General features: G+C 35.7%; 1 protein-coding gene across 1 annotated transcript in view; it reads right to left on the bottom strand.

The window, feature by feature from the left end:
- The window catches only part of crb2a (crumbs cell polarity complex component 2a), a 41,032-nt gene extending 22,174 nt beyond the window's left edge, over positions 1 to 18,858 (bottom strand). Inside the window, exons 1-2 of the mRNA XM_030150242.1 lie at positions 18,565 to 18,858; positions 1,337 to 2,029 (exon numbers count right to left, since the gene is read on the bottom strand). Coding sequence (XP_030006102.1) covers positions 1,337 to 2,029; positions 18,565 to 18,631 — 760 coding nt within the window. The 5' untranslated portion in view covers positions 18,632 to 18,858. The remainder of the gene's footprint in view (positions 1 to 1,336; positions 2,030 to 18,564) is intronic.
- Positions 18,859 to 19,555: the final 697 nt, after the last annotated feature.

The following is a 19,555-nucleotide window of genomic DNA, read 5'->3' as shown; positions in this document are numbered from 1 at the left end:
TCTGCACAAACAGTTTTATTCAGTTTCATTGTTTGTTTTAATTTTTTTCTAAAATGAACCCTGGCTAAATTGCATTTGTCTGAAAAAGGTCAAATAAAGGAATGCATGTCATTGCTGTAAAATAAACCCAAGTATCTAAATCAGCTGGTTTTAATTTTTTTAAATCAATTTCTATCTGTTAATTTGTTCATTTAATGGATGATCATAATCATCCATTAAATAAGATTCTAAAAGGTCTGAAACTTTTTCATACAGGGCTCAGTGAATATTTGTCCCACAGTAAAATGGTGGTAACTTTGTACCAACTTAGAGTAGGCTTAGTGGTCTACGTCTTATTGGATAATCTATAAGTCATTCACTGTTCAATGATTGAATTTCATGGTTTACTTTTAAATTCCACTATATTACATGGGCTATTTAATACTCTACATAGAGACAACTGATGAGTAAAAATACCTATATTACACTGCATGTTATGAATTAGCCAGTCTACTGATATATGCATGGATTATTATTTTATTAGGTATAGGCTATATTTTTTAATTTTAATTTTAATTTATTTGTTTTTGCTGAACACTTCACTACTGTTTCCTGTCTGCTCACTCCCCCAACTGTCTGTACTAAATGAGAAATGAAATGAATGTGTAAAAACCAAAAGTGTCTTGTTTCACTTTTTTTTTTTGGTTTGGAAATCAAAAATGAATAGATCCTGTGACTTCTGTTTTTTGTTTCCAACCAAAAATTTGATTAAAGAATGGCCAAAAAATTTTAAAACTAGAAGAGCATTTGGAGAGTGCAGACCTCTGCCAAAGCAAATCAGCCCCCCCCCCAGATCACCACCAAAATGCAATCATTTGTTCCTTGTGCCAGTATCAGCATTTCCTGAAAATTTCATCAAAATCCATCCATAAGTTTTTGAGTTAACAAACAGAAAAACCCTGAAGAAAACATAACCTCCTTGGCGGAAGTAAAAATACCAGTTTGGGATTTTTTTTTTTTTTTTGGTACCAAATGTGCGCTTTTCATTTTTGCTTGAAAACAAATAACAGATCTATGTTGTTTGTTTTGTTTCCCACTTGAATAACAGATTATCTGATGATACCCAGACTGTTTGTAATGGAAACTTCCTCTCTCTTTGGTTTAGGATGTATCAAGACACTGTCACATTGCCAAGTGGTTTTCCATTGCTGTAAATACACTTTGAAGCTGTTAGTGACTCTTTCACTCAATCACTTGCCAAATGACATCAGTAAACTGTGAGAGGTTGAAGGTTTAGTGATCAGGGGTTTAGGGTGGAGTTTAGGATTGGGCCTGATGTGTTTGACTTTTGATGTACCTGCAAATCCATCCAGACATTCACACTCGTAGTGGTCCTTCTCATTGATGCATGTGGCGTTGTTCTCACAGGGCCGTGAAGCACACTCGTTGATATCGATTTCACAGTTGAAGCCCTGGAAACCCGGCACACAGAAGCAGTGGAACTCTGCTATTCCATCCAAACAGATAGCCCCATTCTGACAGGGTTCTGATGCACACTCATTCACATCTTCCTCACAAGTCTTCCCCTCGTAACCAGGTGCACACTGACATTCAAACCCCTCTGGTCGCAGCATACAGATCCCATTATTCCTGCATGGTTCATCAATGCAGTCAGTCACATGTGTCCTGCAGTCTCTCCCTCCGTACCCTGCTGGACATCTGCAGAAGTATCCATTCAGCTGGTCCACACACAGGGACCGGGGTGCAGAGCAGGGGTTACTCTGACACTCATTCACTTCCTCTGTGCAGTTATCACCTGTTAGTCCATCTGGGCAGATACACTGGTATTCTGTGGTGCCTGGGGTGCTGACACACTCCTCACATGGAGCAAAAGAGCAGGCGTCATAGAGCTCGTCACAGTTCTTTCCCATGTACCGGACCCCGTCTCTGGGACAGATGCAGGCGTAGTCGTCCATAGTGTCCACACAGGTAGCTCCATTATGACAGGGTGCAGACAGGCAGTTGACAGGTGACGCTGTGCAGAGTGTTCCTGTGCACAAAGGAAAAACATATGGTCAGGGGACTGGTATAGACCAGGGGGCAGCAACCTTTACAATTTTTTTTTTTTTTTTGTAATTGACTGTTTTTATTGATTTTAACCCTTTCATGCATAGTAGTCACTCCAGTGGACAGTTATTCTACAGCTGTTCTCTTGTATATTCGTGGGTTTTGTTGTTTTAGTTCCATATCAGCCAACACAGTGGACACTTACACCCCATCCTATACATCCTATACATTGACATTCATACCATTACTGTAACTTTTCTGTTTTTAATAAACCTTATCTGCAATAACATGTTTGAGTGTAAATCAATTGCTAATTGTTATAAGACTGTAATTAACTTTTTTTTTTAAACAATTTTTTTTTCATATTATCTCCATGAAGTGAGGAATAACTAGTATTAGAGTATGTTAAAATATGAGAAAACATCAGATTAACAGCACTAAAAATGGTTTTATTTCATAGTGTTCACATAGTAAATCACTTTCTGATGATGGGGTTTTATATATGTGTTTCTTTGCTTTAAAAATTAAATGCATGGTGTTCAGCTGAGTGGACATTTTTGTAATCCCATGAAAAATAGGTTCATTAAAAAAAAAAAAAAAAATCAATCCGATTGTTTTTTCACACCTAAAGAGGAATAAAAACACTTAGGATAAAAATCTCAACTGAGGTTCTCATAATTCTTGCATGAAAGGGTTAAATTTCAGTTTGCAAAAGTAAACAAACAAATTCAACATTACAATTACAAACATGACACAACAGCAAGTGTACACTACACCTGCACTACAAACAAAAAAACACCCCTCTACCCCTCCCTCCCTCTCCACCCTTATTCCCCTCCATGTGGGATGCACAATTTTTGAATTGAACTTTGACAAATAAAGTAAAAATCAAATAACCGAATAAACAGAATATTAATCAGGCTTACAAACAGGACAGTTACCATAGATGAAAGTCTCAAAAGTCATGACAACAGTTTCTTAACATCTTTTGAAGCTTTTTTCCCACATCTCCAATGTTCTAAGCTTAGCATTATTAATACGGGCTGATGACCACTCTAGATACATCACCCTGAGAAGGGCTTGTAGCCAGTGTTTTATTGATAACTAGTGGGTTGAGAGCCACCTCGAAAGTATAATTTTTTTTGCTGCTGTCATGCCAGCCAACCAGAGCTTACGTTCTGTCTCAGTGAACTTAAATCATGAGTCATCATTTCAAAGATGAAGATGAGCAACGTTTACAATCTAAAGAACCATATTAACCTAAAAAAGAAGGGGAAAAAAAAAACATCAGGAGCCACAGAAACTCATATAACCTCCGCTGTATTGTCCCTGAATGAGGCTCTTGGTATAAAAACTGCACAGTTTGATTACAATAATGACATGTTTAAATGGTGTGTAGAAGACAATAATGTAATAACAACCAATAACGTAATAACGGCCGATAATGTAATAAATTTGCCATTTTTAAAATGTAATGGGCCAATAATGTAATATCTGGTCAAAAACGTAATAAAAGTCCTGAACTGATTACGTAATAGCTTTGACCAGTAACGTTATAACTTATTACATTATTGGCTCAGCTATTACATTTACAAAGAAATTTTTTTTTTTAATTTTTTTTTTTATTTTTTTAAAACCAGGCCAATAGGGCGACATGGTGGTGCAGTGGTTAGCACTCGTGCCTCACAGCAAGAAGGTCCTGGGTTCAATTCCAACACCAGCCGATGGGGGGTGGGACCTTTCTGTGTGGAGTTTGCATGTTCTCCCCGTGTCTGCGTGGGTTCTCTCCGAGTACTCCGGCTTCCTCCCACCATCCAAAGACATGCACTAATAGGTTAACTGGTTAATCTAAATTGCCCATAGGTGTGAATGTGAGAGTGATTGTTTGTCTCTATATGTCAGCCCTGCAATGAACTGGCGACTTGTCCAGGGTGTACCCCGCCTTCGCCCCTATGTAAGCTGGGATAGGCTCCAAGGTCACCCCCGTGACCCTAGTGAGGATAAAGCGGGTTCAGAAAATGAATGAATGAATGAACCAGGCCAATAACGTAATAACTATAGCCAATAAGTTATAATGTTATTGACCAAAAGTTATTACATTATCGGTTCAGGACTTTTATTACGTTTTTGACCAGATGTTACATTATTGGCCCATTACATTTTAAAAATGGCAAATTTATTACATTATCGGCCGTTATTACGTTATCGGCTGTTATTACATTATTGGCTTCTACATGGTGCATTTATGAAATCATACAACTACAATAAAGAGAAAATAAATACATTTTTAGCATAAAATGGCAAGTGTGAAGTTACATAGAAACAGACTATGAACAAATACCAATTTAGTTGTGTCTGGTCCTAAGGAGTATACGTATGTCTCACATTTTGGTCGATGAAATTATTGTTTATATTCTGTGTACTGGCTGCACATACTTACAGTTGAACAACGTATGAATGGTTATAGCATGACAACAATAATAGCAAACTCAGATGGTCAAACATGATTATTAATTCCTTTATGTTCCTTATGTTTTTTGGTATAAAAGTCATAGGAACTGAGCCTAAAAAAAGCACATCTTGTGCAGGAACTGTGGGTTGCAGACCCCTGGTATAGACGATGATTTGGAAACCCCTTGAGATGGGCCAGTGGAGCCTCTAACACAATGTGAGATATAAGTATAAGTGTAGGAAGTAAAAGGAGATGACTTTAAGTAAAAGTAAGTAATAGATCTGAGTGAAATGGAACTGCAAATTTCACTTGTTCAAATTTATACAAATAAAAATAAAACACTCTGAATGTCTTACACTATGCATTTAGTTAAGCAATTAAAACTGTTAAACTGCAACTGGTGAACCTTGATTTAGGTCCTAATTTAGTAACTCAAGTCCCATCCAGGTCTGGCTTCTTAATAAGTTTTAATCTGATCACAAGTGGATTGCTCTAAGTTCTTCCGTTCACACTTGGCATTAGATTGTGTTTCACCTCAGAAGCACTCATATAATGTTTATTTGACCTTTTAAAAAGTTTCACAAGTCTAAAATATGGTATGGTATTCAGTATTTGGTCAAGAATTAAGGATTAAAAAATTAGAAACAGATTATTATTAAAGTAATTTTGGGGTCTGGGGTCCACAAATTTTAACGAACTTAAGTGACAAGTAGTTATTGTGATAGTTTAGGTTTGGCTCTAACATTTGACAAACATAAATAGATAATCTAAGATAAAGTTTCATTGAAGATGTTGCATTGCCCTTCATGGTATTGTATTTCATCTAACAGTGCCCACTACATTTTCTGTGAATATTTATAGTCTTATTTTAATCTTACTTTAGTAATCATGTGCTCTTCAGAGTTAATAGCATTTGTTCACTGTGCGTATATTGTACGTTATTACACTGTACTCTGACTACTACAGTCCTATGCAGGGGCTGTAGCTTTGTTTCAACAGTCACAAGCCACACTGTGTTAATGAACCTCAAGGGCCATTAGTCCGTTTATGTATCACCTCCTATTGTTTTTTTTGTCTCAGTTAGCGTGTAGCCGGTGCAAATAATGACTGTACTGTGTGTAATCCTCACTGAATAGCCACTCTGAGCCTATGGAGACTCTGCATATGTCGGTTCACAAAGTAGGCCTAAACACTTTAAAATGGGGGCGGGGTACTTTGTTGAGGATTTACAATACATACGCTGTCTCCCATCACCAGCCAATACTATGAGGCTTCTGTGGAATCAGTCCACATTCCTTTTTATTAGGCCAATCTCTACTCGTCCACAATGCCCAGTTTACCCACTCTGAGCCTCCCAGCCCCCACACTTTGATCAGTGTCCTGTTTCCAAATTCCCACTGAGGTGGAAGATATTAACAGTGAAGGGAGTTATGGAAGGGAGGAAGGGGTAGAGGAAAAAGACAGAATATTTAATGAGGTGAAGTGGTTGTGAGGGCCATAGTTAGTGCTGTCACTGTTGCTGTTTGATGTTTGTCAGTACTGGAGTTTTTCCACAACATTGGAAAGTTATATCACAGTTAGTATGATTCACCAGGTCTTCTTTACCAGGCAGATTGAACAGCACAAGTAATATGTTTTGTGTGTTTTGTTTGTTTTTTGTTTTTTTTTTCTTAATTTCACTATTTAACTAAGCTTACTAACTTGGCTAAGAAGGTATGGAGCCTTCTTCGCCAAGTATAATAGAAATGGACATCATGCAGCCACTTTTACATCATCCATTGATTTGTGATTTGCTGTAGAAGTGTTAGGTTTCCCCTTTTGGCCATCGCTGCCTTGATTGTTTTGGAGCCAGGAATGGCCACTTTGGTCTTAGGATGGGGTTGGGGTGGAGTGGACTGAATTGTGAAACTCACCAAGCTAATGCCTGACCACACAGCTAACTAACACTAACAGAAAAGACTCTTAATAACAAGATGGTTCACTGAGCAGTGATTTCCTGTTTTAGTGTCACATGTTTCTCCACTGCCCCCCCCCCTCCCCCCATCCCACCCCCCTTAAAGAAACTAGAAACAGGTTCTGTCCAAGAGCAAGGAGTTTCCTAAGTAAATACTGGACTCATTTTCCACAAGCCAATATCATCTGTCACTGAGATTTTATTTTTAAGATGCACAGATCAGGAGAAAACTTGGTTTGAGGTTTGTCTTTGTCTCATTCATTCATGCATTCATGCATTTATTCATTCATTTGTTTATTTCAAGCATTTGCAGAATACATGCAAGTAAAAAAAAAAAAAAAAATCCAAAATCATTCATTTACACTCAAAAAGGAGTGGGAAGAAGAAAAACTTTTTTAATCCCACCCCCATTCTCATCATCAAATAATTTAACATATTAATGTTGTAGATACTCACTCATGTCCTTAGACTTCAAGCCAGAACAATGAACAAAAAATAGGACCAATGGGCCTGTAGCTTACCGGCACTTCCTATCTCTTATAATGGGGAAATTTTTCAAAGTCGCACCAAATCCAGAATCAGAGCCGGATCCAAATAATTTCACTAACTTTTGTTGACATCATCATAAAGAAGCTGTATACCAAGTTTGAAGTCAATCGGAATTGTAGTTCAGAGAAGAAGACGATTGAAAGTTTTGTAATGGACGGCAGACGACAACGACGACAAATGACGACACCGGAGGCCGCATGACGACAATAATTTACAGCCTATCGGCCAGTAAGCTAAAAAGGCCTATACTAAATTAGAATGAACTCATTCGACAGTATTAACATTATATTCAATAATGAACTCATGTGAAATCTTAAGTTTTCTGTTTCAGTTCTGTAGTTTTATATGATTTGACAACTCAAACCAGTTTTACAGCATGAAATAAATGAAATTACCAAGTTGTCTGCTAATATCATGAATAAAAATGTATAAAGAATACATGCTGTTTACACTGACTGATGAGACTTAATCCTAATTTAGCATCAAGCAACAAGACATTTTTCATTCCTCAACAGTATCTGAACTGTTTGGTTGATGGGTTCTATCTGCACTCTGACCTTTTACTTTGTTTTAATTGATTATTATTCATGTTTTATTGATTATGTTTTAATTATAATTGTGTGTTTTTAATCTGTCTCTTTTCCATTTTAGTAAAGCACTGTGAATTGCCCTGTGTATGAATTGTGCTATACAAATAAATCTGCCTTGCCTTGCCATGGTACAGACTTAAGTGCCTACAACCTTAATTATGCATAACTTTAAGCTTTAGTATAGTTCAAATGAGTGTCATATTAAAAAATTCACACACTGTAAACCTTTTTTGTACCAGACTGTATGTAACCGTGTGTATTTCTGCTGCAGTGTTGTCCATTTTTACACAGGGGTCCCACAGATTGTACCTGTTTTAACAATACGGTCTAAAATTGTGGTTGTTTTCAGATGACTGGTATGCATTGTTCCTTAATCTCTCCAGAAGACATCATGTGAAGTCATCAAAGTGACTCCATTCTTTTGTAGAAGTAAAGAAAGGGGCTGGACACTGGTTTAATTAACCCACACACTGAGTTCATTCATGTAAAGACTAATCACATGAGCAAGTTAAAATAAATCTCCTTTGTTTGACAGTTGATATGTTACTCTACTGTGTGTGTGTGTGTGTGTGTGTGTGTGTTTATATGTGACCATAAATTATATTTAATCCAAATTACATGAACACTCTTTGCATTTATTTGTTTATTCAGTGGTGAAGAGTTGAACAGGTGTGTATGTGTTTAAATAGATCCTGTTCTTATGAGGCTGCAGATTAAATTACAGATTAAAGTAGTGATGACAGAAGATTAAGTGGACTCCAGTACTACACTATGTGTTTGTTAAAGGTGTTCATCTACCAACCAGAATAATTACAGTTATTACATTTCCCTTTGCTTTTATTTCTATTCATCTTCCAGTTTGACTTTCATTTCAGTTAGTATGAATGCATTAGTTTCACTTTTATATTCAGGAGTAGTTTAGTTCAGATTTTTTTTTTTCCACCAAAATTAACTCTGAAAGCAGTACTGTTCATCTAAAAAGGTCAGATGACAGAATATCTGACCTCAAATATGATTTACAAAAATTAAAGGTTCATATTGTGCAAAATAACACCAGTGTTATTTGCATTAACACTGGTGTTAAAAAAACCAGATGATTTGATTTCCTACTTTTTATTATAGTTAATTCATCCATTCATTCAACTTGCTCTTTTTATTTCTGACAATGAAATTAGATTTTAACCTTTACTTTTAGTTTGAGTTGTTTTAGTGTTTAGCTAATGATGTAGGAAAACTGTAACAACAAGAGCATTGCAAGGATGCAATAAACCATCTAGACCAAGCACCTTCGCCTCATTCACAATTTTGCATTTGCATTTTATGGCCATTTTCAGCTCAAATCAACAAACTCTTTAATATTATTTTGCAGTTCATTTCCCAAGAAAATCATCTGGGCCTGTTATCTCATTAAAACGTCACCCTTGCAAACACTTTCAGTTAAATCCTAACACCCATAAAAACAAAAAGAATAAAATGACTCTACTCTAGTTGGTCTCAGGTCTGAGCAGCTGAAACAGAAGGTTGTTGTCGTGTCCTATTGGGCTTGAGGTGCATCGTCTCCTTTAGGTGAGCCTCCAACACTAACTGTGTTTGAACTTTGAAGATTACCACAGGCTCCAGCAGCGTTTTAACCACCTGTGGACCAGAGCCGGCCCAGGTGGCTGCAGACGCTTTAAGATTAACAGCCGGTCTGCATGATGTGAGGACGACGGGGGGGTAAACATGCCCACAGAGCAGGGAGGTGATTCTTTGTTTGCAGCATAAGAAACTTAACGGCTGCTGGGTCAAACAGGGAGAAAAATAACTAATGACATGGGAATACAGCTTAGGTGAAATGACTGTTTGGGACAGATTACAATTAGGTTGACTTATACATGCCATCCACTCATCATCTACCAGCCACTAGGACAAGCAGCAGGGTTAAGAAATAAACAGATCATAAAGTAATATAGACACGACACCCAGACTGAGAGGTACAACAGACCCATAAACAGTCATAATATTAGAAGAACAAAGTCAGAAATGCATGAAATGACTTATTACAAAGTAAGAAAACATCTGGCCTCAAACACAACATAACAATAAACTATAATTAATCAGATGGGAGTTTGGACACCTGTCACATGAAGTTGACTCTTATTCTATATTTACAACTTTATTCTTTTCAAACATCTACAGTTTGAAAAGAACCCAGTTCCATCTTTAAAACTCAAGTAGATAACAGTGTCATAATTATAATTACAACAATATTTTTTCACACTTATTTATCTACATTTCTTTTAATTATCATATTGATAGTAATTGTCTGTTGCTGTTCTAACCTTGTTTAATGGAGTGTTTAATATGTACATTTGGTGTGTGTGTGTGTGTGTGTGTGTGTGTGTGTGTGTATATATATATATATATATATATATATATAAATACACACACACATACACACACACATACATACATACATACATACAAAGACAGAGAGAGAGAGCGAGAGAGACAAATATATGTGTATATTTAGAACTTTACATACACACACAGTAATTTCCCCTGGGATTAATAAAGTATTCTGATTCTGATAACTGCTGTGACGGTTCACTCCAGCACCCTCTTCTTCTACTCTTCCTCATACTTTCCCTCCTCCTCTCCCCCTCTTTCATCAGGTTTCAGCAGGTTTGATGGCCCCCCTGACCTGCAGAGCCTCTCCATGTTGTAATCCCTCTGGCCTCTTTGGGCCAATCCTTTGCTCCTCTAATCTCCTGGTGGCAGGATACCTGCACAGATTACAGCTTTAAGCTTCAACCTCTAGGATGTGTCACCTTATGTCCTCTTCTTTGCCTCCTTCTGTCATTTAAACCTCAAATTTCACTACTTTTCTGGTGTCGCTACCTGATCCATAGAGGGAATTTGTTCTACATGGGTAAAAATACAGCAAATTTCTGTCACCTGTGTTTCTAAATAAAAATAATATTATCTTCAGTTTTGCTGGAATTTGACACAGAACATTCAAAGTATTTCTTATCAATCAAACATATGTTTTTCTTGCTGTTTTTTAAACACTGTTTTATGTATGATGCTAAAAAAATAGAAAATTAGAAGAATGGCAGATGGTGTCTTGAGCTTCAGCCACTATTGTAATAGGTTGTTAAAATACCTTCAACTTTCAGTCATTTTTGATCAGACATCGTTAACTCGCTGACAAACATTGACTGCTGAAAGTCTGATCTGCTAAAAATATATAAGGCTGGAGCATATTTGCAGGATAAAATGTCTCATATAAGCTCAATCCTTTAATATGCCCAATAACTATATGGCAGAAAACATGCTACAGTGTAATTTATAGCATTTCATCCATTTCATCACATACATGTATATTAATAATGTAAAAAGGAAAAGAACAGTAGTATGTATGAAGTTTCCTGCTGTTATAGAATATCAGGGCTAAAGGAGCAGCCATGTTTTTTATGTAAATGGACAAGGATTGGCCATCAGCTGTAAATTACCCAGTTTTATATCATTAGTAGTTTAATAAACTCAAACTAATAAAAAAAGATGACTTAATCATAAATCAGCCCAAATCTACCCAAATAGACAAAAATCACCACTGAGGAAAATGTATTGGATGCGTACGTTGAATTTTTACTCCTTTAGAGATGTTTCTATTGAGAAGTTTGTGAGCATTGAACCAGAAACACTAAAACTGCCATCAATTTAAAGGGCTTTTATGGATTCTTGAGGTGCATTCTGCCATATTAAAGCAAGACTGAATGCACCGAGACAAATGGAAGAACTTTTTGAAATAAATTCTGGTGTGGCTCTCATCCATGATAAAAAAAAACCCTTTCAATTCAAAATGCCAGTGATACTAAAATCTACTACGATTACTTTTAATTTCCTGCTTCACAGTCTAATGACACTTTGCAGCCTAGTTTGATTTGGTTTTAAAAAGTTAACAGCATTGCCAGACTTTGCGCTACAGTTTTACAGTTTTAAGGAAACGGCTAGTGACTAAATTTAAGGGGCGGGGCTTGTGACCTATACCACAGACAGCCACTAGGGGAAGATTCGATGTTTTAATTTTACTTTTGGGGAGCTGTCCCACCGCCCATCTTTGTATCAGAAATGGTTGAGAAACTAAGTAACACTCAAGTAGGGATGTAACGATATGAAAATTTCATATCACGGTTATTGTGACCAAAATTATCACGGTTATCATTATTATCGTGGTATTGTTGAAATTGTGTTCAAAATGTTCAAAAAGTACTTATACACACACTGAAATAATTTAACCAAGTTGTAATTTGAAAAATGAATAAATAAATAAATAAATAAATAAATAAATAAATAAATAAAATAAAATAATTTGGCACAATGTAACTTCTGTTGGCAGAAACATTCAAATATTAACCCTTAGTGGTCTGAGCCTATTTTGTCTGTTTTTCAGTACTTTTGATTTTGCCTTTATATACTATATAAACAGATGTGTACTATACCCATGTTTGGAATCTTTTTTTTTTCAGCTCAACTTCATCTATTTCATCTGCCTATTATTTTTTCACTTTAACCTACTGTATCAACATAAAAGGCCAGAAAACACACAAAAATATGTAAAATCCAATTTGAAAAATGTATATAATTTATTGCATAAATAACACAAAGATGCTTAATGAATTTTTTCAAAGACTTTAAAAGGGAATATTGGTTCCAAATATTAGGTATAGAAAATTAACATTGTAATAAATTAAAACTATACTTAAATATTTGACATAAAAGCAGATCTTTACATATGCATTTTCTCCAGAAAAGTGCGGTAATCAAACACGGTTATCATGATAATTAGAATTTTAAACGGTAATACTAACCGTCTGCAATTTTACCGCGGTTTATTGTTATACCGGTAATCGTTACATCCCTACTCTCAAGATGAATTTCCTGTATGTGGGTTTTGTAGGTTTGTTAAATGAGCCTAGTTTTGTGTCGTGGGTCTGTTCACTGTGGTGGGACATGTGACCAAGAACACAGATTATGTTCTTTTTATTTTCCTTTTCTACTAAATATATAAATATATGTATTGGAGAGAAGATATGGGTGAAAAAGGGCAATGTTAAGATGTAAAACTATTCAAAATAATACATGTTTTTTCCATTCTGTTTGTCACACTACTGAAATACCAGACAATAAAAACATATGCGCTAATTACCTTCTAATCTGTGTCAGCAGGAGGTCAGAGGCAAAAGACTGGTCCAGATTAGTACAGATTAGAGGATGATATCACTGAGAGTGGAGATGTGTGTGACGGGGAGAGTGTTGTTGTACAGTATGTCTTTGTTCATCACAGTTAGAGCTGATCAGTAAATAAATAAACAAGATATCCTGAGAGTCATGTAGTTGGGATGTAGCTTGTTTATAGCTGAAGGTTAGATTTTTACTTTTGGCCATAGATGGGGTTTAGGTATTATATTGAAGAACAAAACATGTATTATAATCACAAAACTTATTTTCTTTTTATTTTAATCATTTTAGTTATTTATGGGTGACTTTTAAAGGGGCAGGGGATATTTTTATTGTCTTTTTTTTTAAATCAGTATTTTAGTATTTTTATCAGTATTTCATAGTATTTACTGAATGCTGCTGACAATTGGGACCTGAGTACCGTGTTTCGTTTCTGTGCATTTTATATGCTGAAATGACAAATAAAAATTTTAATCTTCTGCAATAAATGTTGTTAAATTTTAATATTATTATAATTTTTTTTTTTTTACACTGTTGAGTAAGTGGGTGTGAAATCAGCTGGTCCTCATACAAATAACTTTATTTATTAGTGCCTGAATACATACAAAATAACAACAAAGACCACAGTTTTTTGTCATATTTAAACAGTGCTGTTGGTGCCTCTTACACCAATTACTGTGTTTTTCTATTCACAGTATCAGCTCAGTTCACATTCACTTAGCATAGTATATTTTGCATTTTCATTACATGAGATTACATTACATGAAATCAGGTATTTTCCTATATTTAATTTAATCATTATGTAGATATTCATAAAAGCTCAGAGTAAATTCAAAGGTGAATCAATCACATTGGAACAAACATGGGAAAAAGACTTCTTCCACAAAATATATCATTAACTGAACATAAAAACAAGCACCTACAACTACTTTCATTTATCAAACTCTATGGGTTTTACTGGTGAATCAATGTTGTAGACGATGACGGTGTTTCCATGTTCACTACAGAGCCTCTGAACGTCCAAATGGGTCATATCTGATGACCATGAAACGATGACAAACTGTATCATATCTTAGTTATTTACATGTATTGATAGACTTAGTGCATCAACAGTTATTAAACATTTTAGATCAGTAGATGCTTTGGGTCGGAGGTGGATGTTTGGGCCTGTATGGGTTAATAATGTACTGTTGTATTTTACAGAACTTATTACTGAACCCTGATTCTATATATCTATATTATCTCCTACAGTCCATAGATTTTCACCCATGTGATCTGAGTAAACCTGAGCTGAGACATGTATGAGACTGGAATAATATTTCCTTCTGCTACATGGGCCTTTGTCATAATTAAACAAAGCAGACGGCGAATAATGGTGCAGTAACGACACTCAGGGCACTGAGGTTATCTGCACGAGCCTGGAGAACGACCTGACTGTGACTTTATTAAATGGACTTGTGTCAGGTGAATGAGACATCTGTCCTCTGGGCTGTCAGCGTCTGATCTGCTTTTCTTCACGTCACATCTACAGGACGTCTGGGTAGTCAGGATCAGCCTTGTGTGTGAGTGTGTGTGTGTGCTCTCTGGATTACCATGAATGATAGATGGGTCAGTGTGTCGTAGGAAACTCTCTGCTGTGTGTCAAGTGTAAATCAGCATTAAAGTAGTTACAGATAAACAAATTAGAAAGAGACTGAAGAAGAAGAAGAAGACTGAAGAAGCTGTAGACCAGTGTTTTTTAACCTTGTGGTCGGGACCTCACGTGGGGTCGCCTGAAATTTCTAGTAATACAAAAAACAAAAACTTACTAATAAAAAAATATATGGTGAGTTGAGAGACACAATCCCAATCCATAAAAGACATGACACACTGTGAGTCTGAAACTGCAGCATTGTGGTACTGTTTATCTTTCAAATGTTCATTGTGGTCGGTTTCAGATGCTGCAGCTCTTTCATAATTCATAGTTTGAGTTCTTGTTTGTTCAGTATCAATTGTCAGCCTTGTAAATCCAAGCTGGACTGACTGTACATATCCTGACCAAGGAAAATAAAATTCTCACTTTGTGCAGTAATCTACACCTGGCTTTTCTGCCTCCGTCCATAATAATATACATTATATGGACTAAATGTCTTCTAAAATTAAGGTTTCCTGCCAACATAGTATAGCTAACTATTACACCATCAAAAACAAATTAATTTTAGCTAAAAATATGTCTGTTTTGAATATTTGGGGTTGCTAGAAATTTGTGATGTTAAAATGGGGTTACAAAACAAAAAAGTTTGGGAACCACTGCTGTAGACATTTAGACTATACCCTATACAGGATAAACAGTGGATTGACTTATTAACTAGAATAACTATTTTACAAACAGCAGTTGAGTGGGTTTGTCAGTGACTGAATCTGGCAACCCACACTGTATAGATACAAACACATCCACAGGTTTTCAGAGGTGTTTACTACATCTGCTGTGGTCTGACTCATAGGATGTAGTCTACCAGAATATATGCAACTTTTTCCAGTAACAGGATTGTCATTCTCCAGCAACCTCTGAGCTGCAACTACAAGCCGAACATGGCACGTTTTGACAAAGACTCATCTTTTCATGAAGCGTTTACTGTTGTATTGGTTTAGTCGTTTCAATACCACGGTATGATGTTGTTCCAGCAGAGCAACTTATCTCCTCAAACTATTTTGCAAAGCTGCTGTTGTCACCTCCTGCTCTCAGTGCTGCCCAAAATGACTGTGATTCATCAAATAATGAGCCACACAATCCAGAGAACTTGTATTCCTATTCCACAATGATATTGGAGAGTGGACAGCATTGGCACAGTGCAAATGGAGAGAAACTGCAAAAACTACATTTACAGGTCAAACAACACACCCTTAAATAGGACTGACTCGGAGCACTGACTTCTCTATAACTTGATCCAGTTGCTTAGACTGAATGTTGGTAAATATGTAATTTCATATGAAATTTCAATACTTAAGGAATAAATCTCATGAATGTTGGTAAATATTTAAGAAAAGTTTTTCCAACAGCAGTCACCACACTCAATGCAGATAAAACATCTGACGTGCAATATATTTCCAGGGATCAGTGCAAGGACAGAACATATGTTTATGTGTGAGTGAATGGTTTCTGTTTGTTTTTGACCTGTTTATTTCAGCTGTTTACTGATTTGTTTAAGCTGCTTTTAATATGTATGTATATTTTTATAGTTGGTTTGTATATAACTGATGCACAGATTAATTTTGTTGTACTTGTTAAAATCAAGGTTATTATCGTTAACGAAAACTAACGAAATGACGAAAACTAGAATTGAAAAAACATTTTCGTTAACTGAAATAAATAAAACTATAATTAAAAGAAAAAAACAATAACTAACTGAAACTGTATTGTGTGCTTACAAAACTAACTAAAACTGATAAAAACTGTGGATAAAATTCCCTTCGTTTTCACTTTTGTCAATGTCGGATTGATACGAAATGGATTTATTTCGCTCAAGCAATTTTAGCTAGCGGCACCATACGACACTTCACGATTCGTCACTTGTCGTCACTTGGGGTTTAGGGTCATCTTCTGGTCCCCACTCTACCTGGAAACAAGGAGACTAAAGTTGGGAGAAAGCAGCTGAGTCCTGTCTGGGATTTATTTGAATACGACGGCGAAAGAAGATAAAAGATAAGACAAAACTAAAATTAATACTAAAACTAAACTAAAACTAAGCATTTAGAAAAAAATTAAAACTAATAAAAACTAACAAACCTGCTCTAAAAACTATTGAAAACTAACTGAATTAGAGAAAAAAAAAAGTCAAAACTAAATAAAACTAAACTATAATGAAAAATCCCAAACTATTAGAACCTTGGTTACAATGAAAATAAAGCTATTCTATTCTATTCTATTCTATTCTATTCTATTCTATTCTATTCTATTCTATTCTATTCTATTCTATTCTATTCTATTCTATTCTGTTCTATGCAGCATTTTTATGCATTGTTGTTAATGGTATGTTTCCAGGTAACATCAACTGGGAGTACATAGGTTTGTATTTTATGTTTTAAAGGTGCTTTGAGTGCTAAAACACACAACCAAAGAGCTAAAAGAGACACTGAACATATGTGACAAACGTTAAATGTAAAAGAGTCTTTGTTTTTGACAGTGAGTCAGAGTTCATAGAGTTCAGAGTTTTAGACATTCTAGTCGTTACTTGACATAATACTGTGATTCCATTCATACCCATGTAGACATCAGTCTCCTCCCTGATCTCATCCGTGTTTGCTCTGTTTGTGTATGCATGACTGAGGACCGCCTCTAATTCTGAACCAGTCATGTGGTAAATCTAACAGAATGGACCCTGTAACAATCATCAATAAATATCTCCTAGTGTTTTCAAAGTCACACCATCTGTAAGACGTTATCATCCAATCACACACCAGCTGCAGGAAACCAGTGAAGACCTTTGTCCAAAAATACCCAGTGAAGTATCTGATCCATCCTAGTGGTTTCTAATTATTGTTAAAAAAAATCCCATGGTCACTGTTGAAAGTAACAAAGGACTCCCCCATTTGCCCCTAAACTTGTTTCTGTCTATCTGTGGCTCTTAATGTAGTGGGAAAGCACTGAACAGTCCAATAAGCACCTCCCAAAAACACTTGTGCACCATTCATGGAGCATCTGTGAGAGTGCTGAGGCATTCCTGAGACCTGTTCCACTTCAGACGTAAGAAGAAGAACCTGTTTTGGACTTCACTTGTATGGATTTTCATGAGAATGAAGTTAAAAATGTTCCAGTTGAGTCAATCATTAAGACTCAAACGAGAAACATAGTCTGGTTATTAAACATGTTGAAGTGTATGGTTATTTCTGGCTTTGTAAGAACTCTTTCCAAGTATGTAACCTGTTGCATTCAAAGAAAAGGGATTAAACACTGGTTTTAAACAAGTGAAATTAACTCATGACCTGACATTTCCCTTCAACAGAGTACAGATCAGCTATAATAATGCAGAATTTATTATCAGGAAAATGGTCTTTTCATTGACTCCTATTCCTAAAATAAGAATTATGAATGTTTTGTTTAGGATTAGAGCCCAAAGTGCATGTATTAGACTTCATTTATTAAAAGGGAACATCCTTTAGTTTCTACATTTGCCCATAAATTTGGAATAATTTAGTTTTCAGACACATTTTTCTTTTTATACCTATTTATACACACCAATATCACCTTTGACCAGGTGCAGTGATTACATACTTAGTCCCAGTTACACTTTATCTATCAAGAATATCAATCAATCAATCAATCAATCAATCAAAGTTTATTTCTATAGCACTTTATGACAACATAGCAAAGCCCAAAGTGCTTTACATCTAAAAGCATGATTAAATTATAAGATAAAAACCAGGTTAATCAGATACCATAAACATGCATAAAACAATAGGACACAACACACATTGATAAAAGAGACCACAGATTAAAACCTAATAGTGTCTCAGTGCTAAGGGTTAAAAGCCAGTCTAAACAGGTGAGTCTTTAACCTTTAAAAATCATAAATAAATCAGATTGTCACAATCTTTTCCTAAAAAAAAAAGGTAAAACTATTTTATTTAACTCTATGGGCAATGGTGTATGTTCAAAACTATCTTTAACTTTGCTCAAACATAAATAAACCTAACCCTAAAATGAGTCACCAGTGAATTGGTTATTATTAAGACATATTAAACTGAAAATATAACAACAGAACTCTACTCACCCCATTTGAACATCATCATCGTCAGCAGCAGCGTCTTTAGATTCAGGTGAACTTTCCCCAGCTCCATGTTAAAGCCTGTACCCGGGGTCGGCTCAACAGTCCTCAACGTAAAATGTCAAAAAAAGATGCTGAAAGGTCTAAAGTCTTGACATGCTGCCGTCTGATGGAGAGGCTCCACGCTGCGTTCAGGGGCTGACATGCCATACACTGCCCATGCTCCACTACTAATGAGCGAAGCCGTGGACTCACAGCAGACAGCCCTGTCCGTTCAGGACTCACACAGTGTAATCAACCGTGAGAGCAGACAGACGACAGGAAAACATGAGCTGGATTAACACGCCTACGTTCAACAGCACTGTCCAGCTGAAGTGTGCTGGAGGATGCTGAAATACTCTACTGTGAAATACAGTATTCAATGAAACCCAGGGTTTAAAGGTGAAGTTAAAGCAGGTTAACTAGTACACACAAACAAAACAAAAAGGGAATTAAATACTGGAACAGTCACCACTTATAATAAGAGAATCCCACTTTCAAAACACAACTAAAACAGTGGCTAAACACAAACCAGTCATGTAACCTTCTAATGTCTGGTATTTTTATGCATACTTTTAATGTGTTGTTTTATTGTTCTATTTGTAAGTTTTAATTGTGATGTTTTCTGTTAACTGCTCAGAGACTAAAGATGGAAATTTCCATTTTTTTCTACAATCTGGCATATTTACATTTGATAGTGTGCATTACTGATGTTCATTAATGTGTATTGTTTCTACCAAATAAAGAAATTAATAAAAACCTGGGTTTATTCATATTTCTCTCTTTGCTTATTCAGTAAAAAAAGGGAAAAACAAATGCCAAGATACAACAGATTGTGTGTTTGAAACCAAAAACCCAAGGCATTTCTAAGTTAAGTAACTATAAACAATAAGATAATAACCAAAGAAGATATAAATTAGTAACAATAAATAAAAGACAAACACAAGACATTATAAAT

Source organism: Sphaeramia orbicularis, chromosome 12 (genome assembly GCF_902148855.1).
Source record: "Sphaeramia orbicularis chromosome 12, fSphaOr1.1, whole genome shotgun sequence".
Classification (NCBI taxonomy): Eukaryota; Metazoa; Chordata; class Actinopteri; order Kurtiformes; family Apogonidae; genus Sphaeramia; species Sphaeramia orbicularis.
The sequence above is the reverse complement of the archived record's forward strand: the minus strand, read 5'-3'. Positions and strand labels throughout refer to the sequence as shown.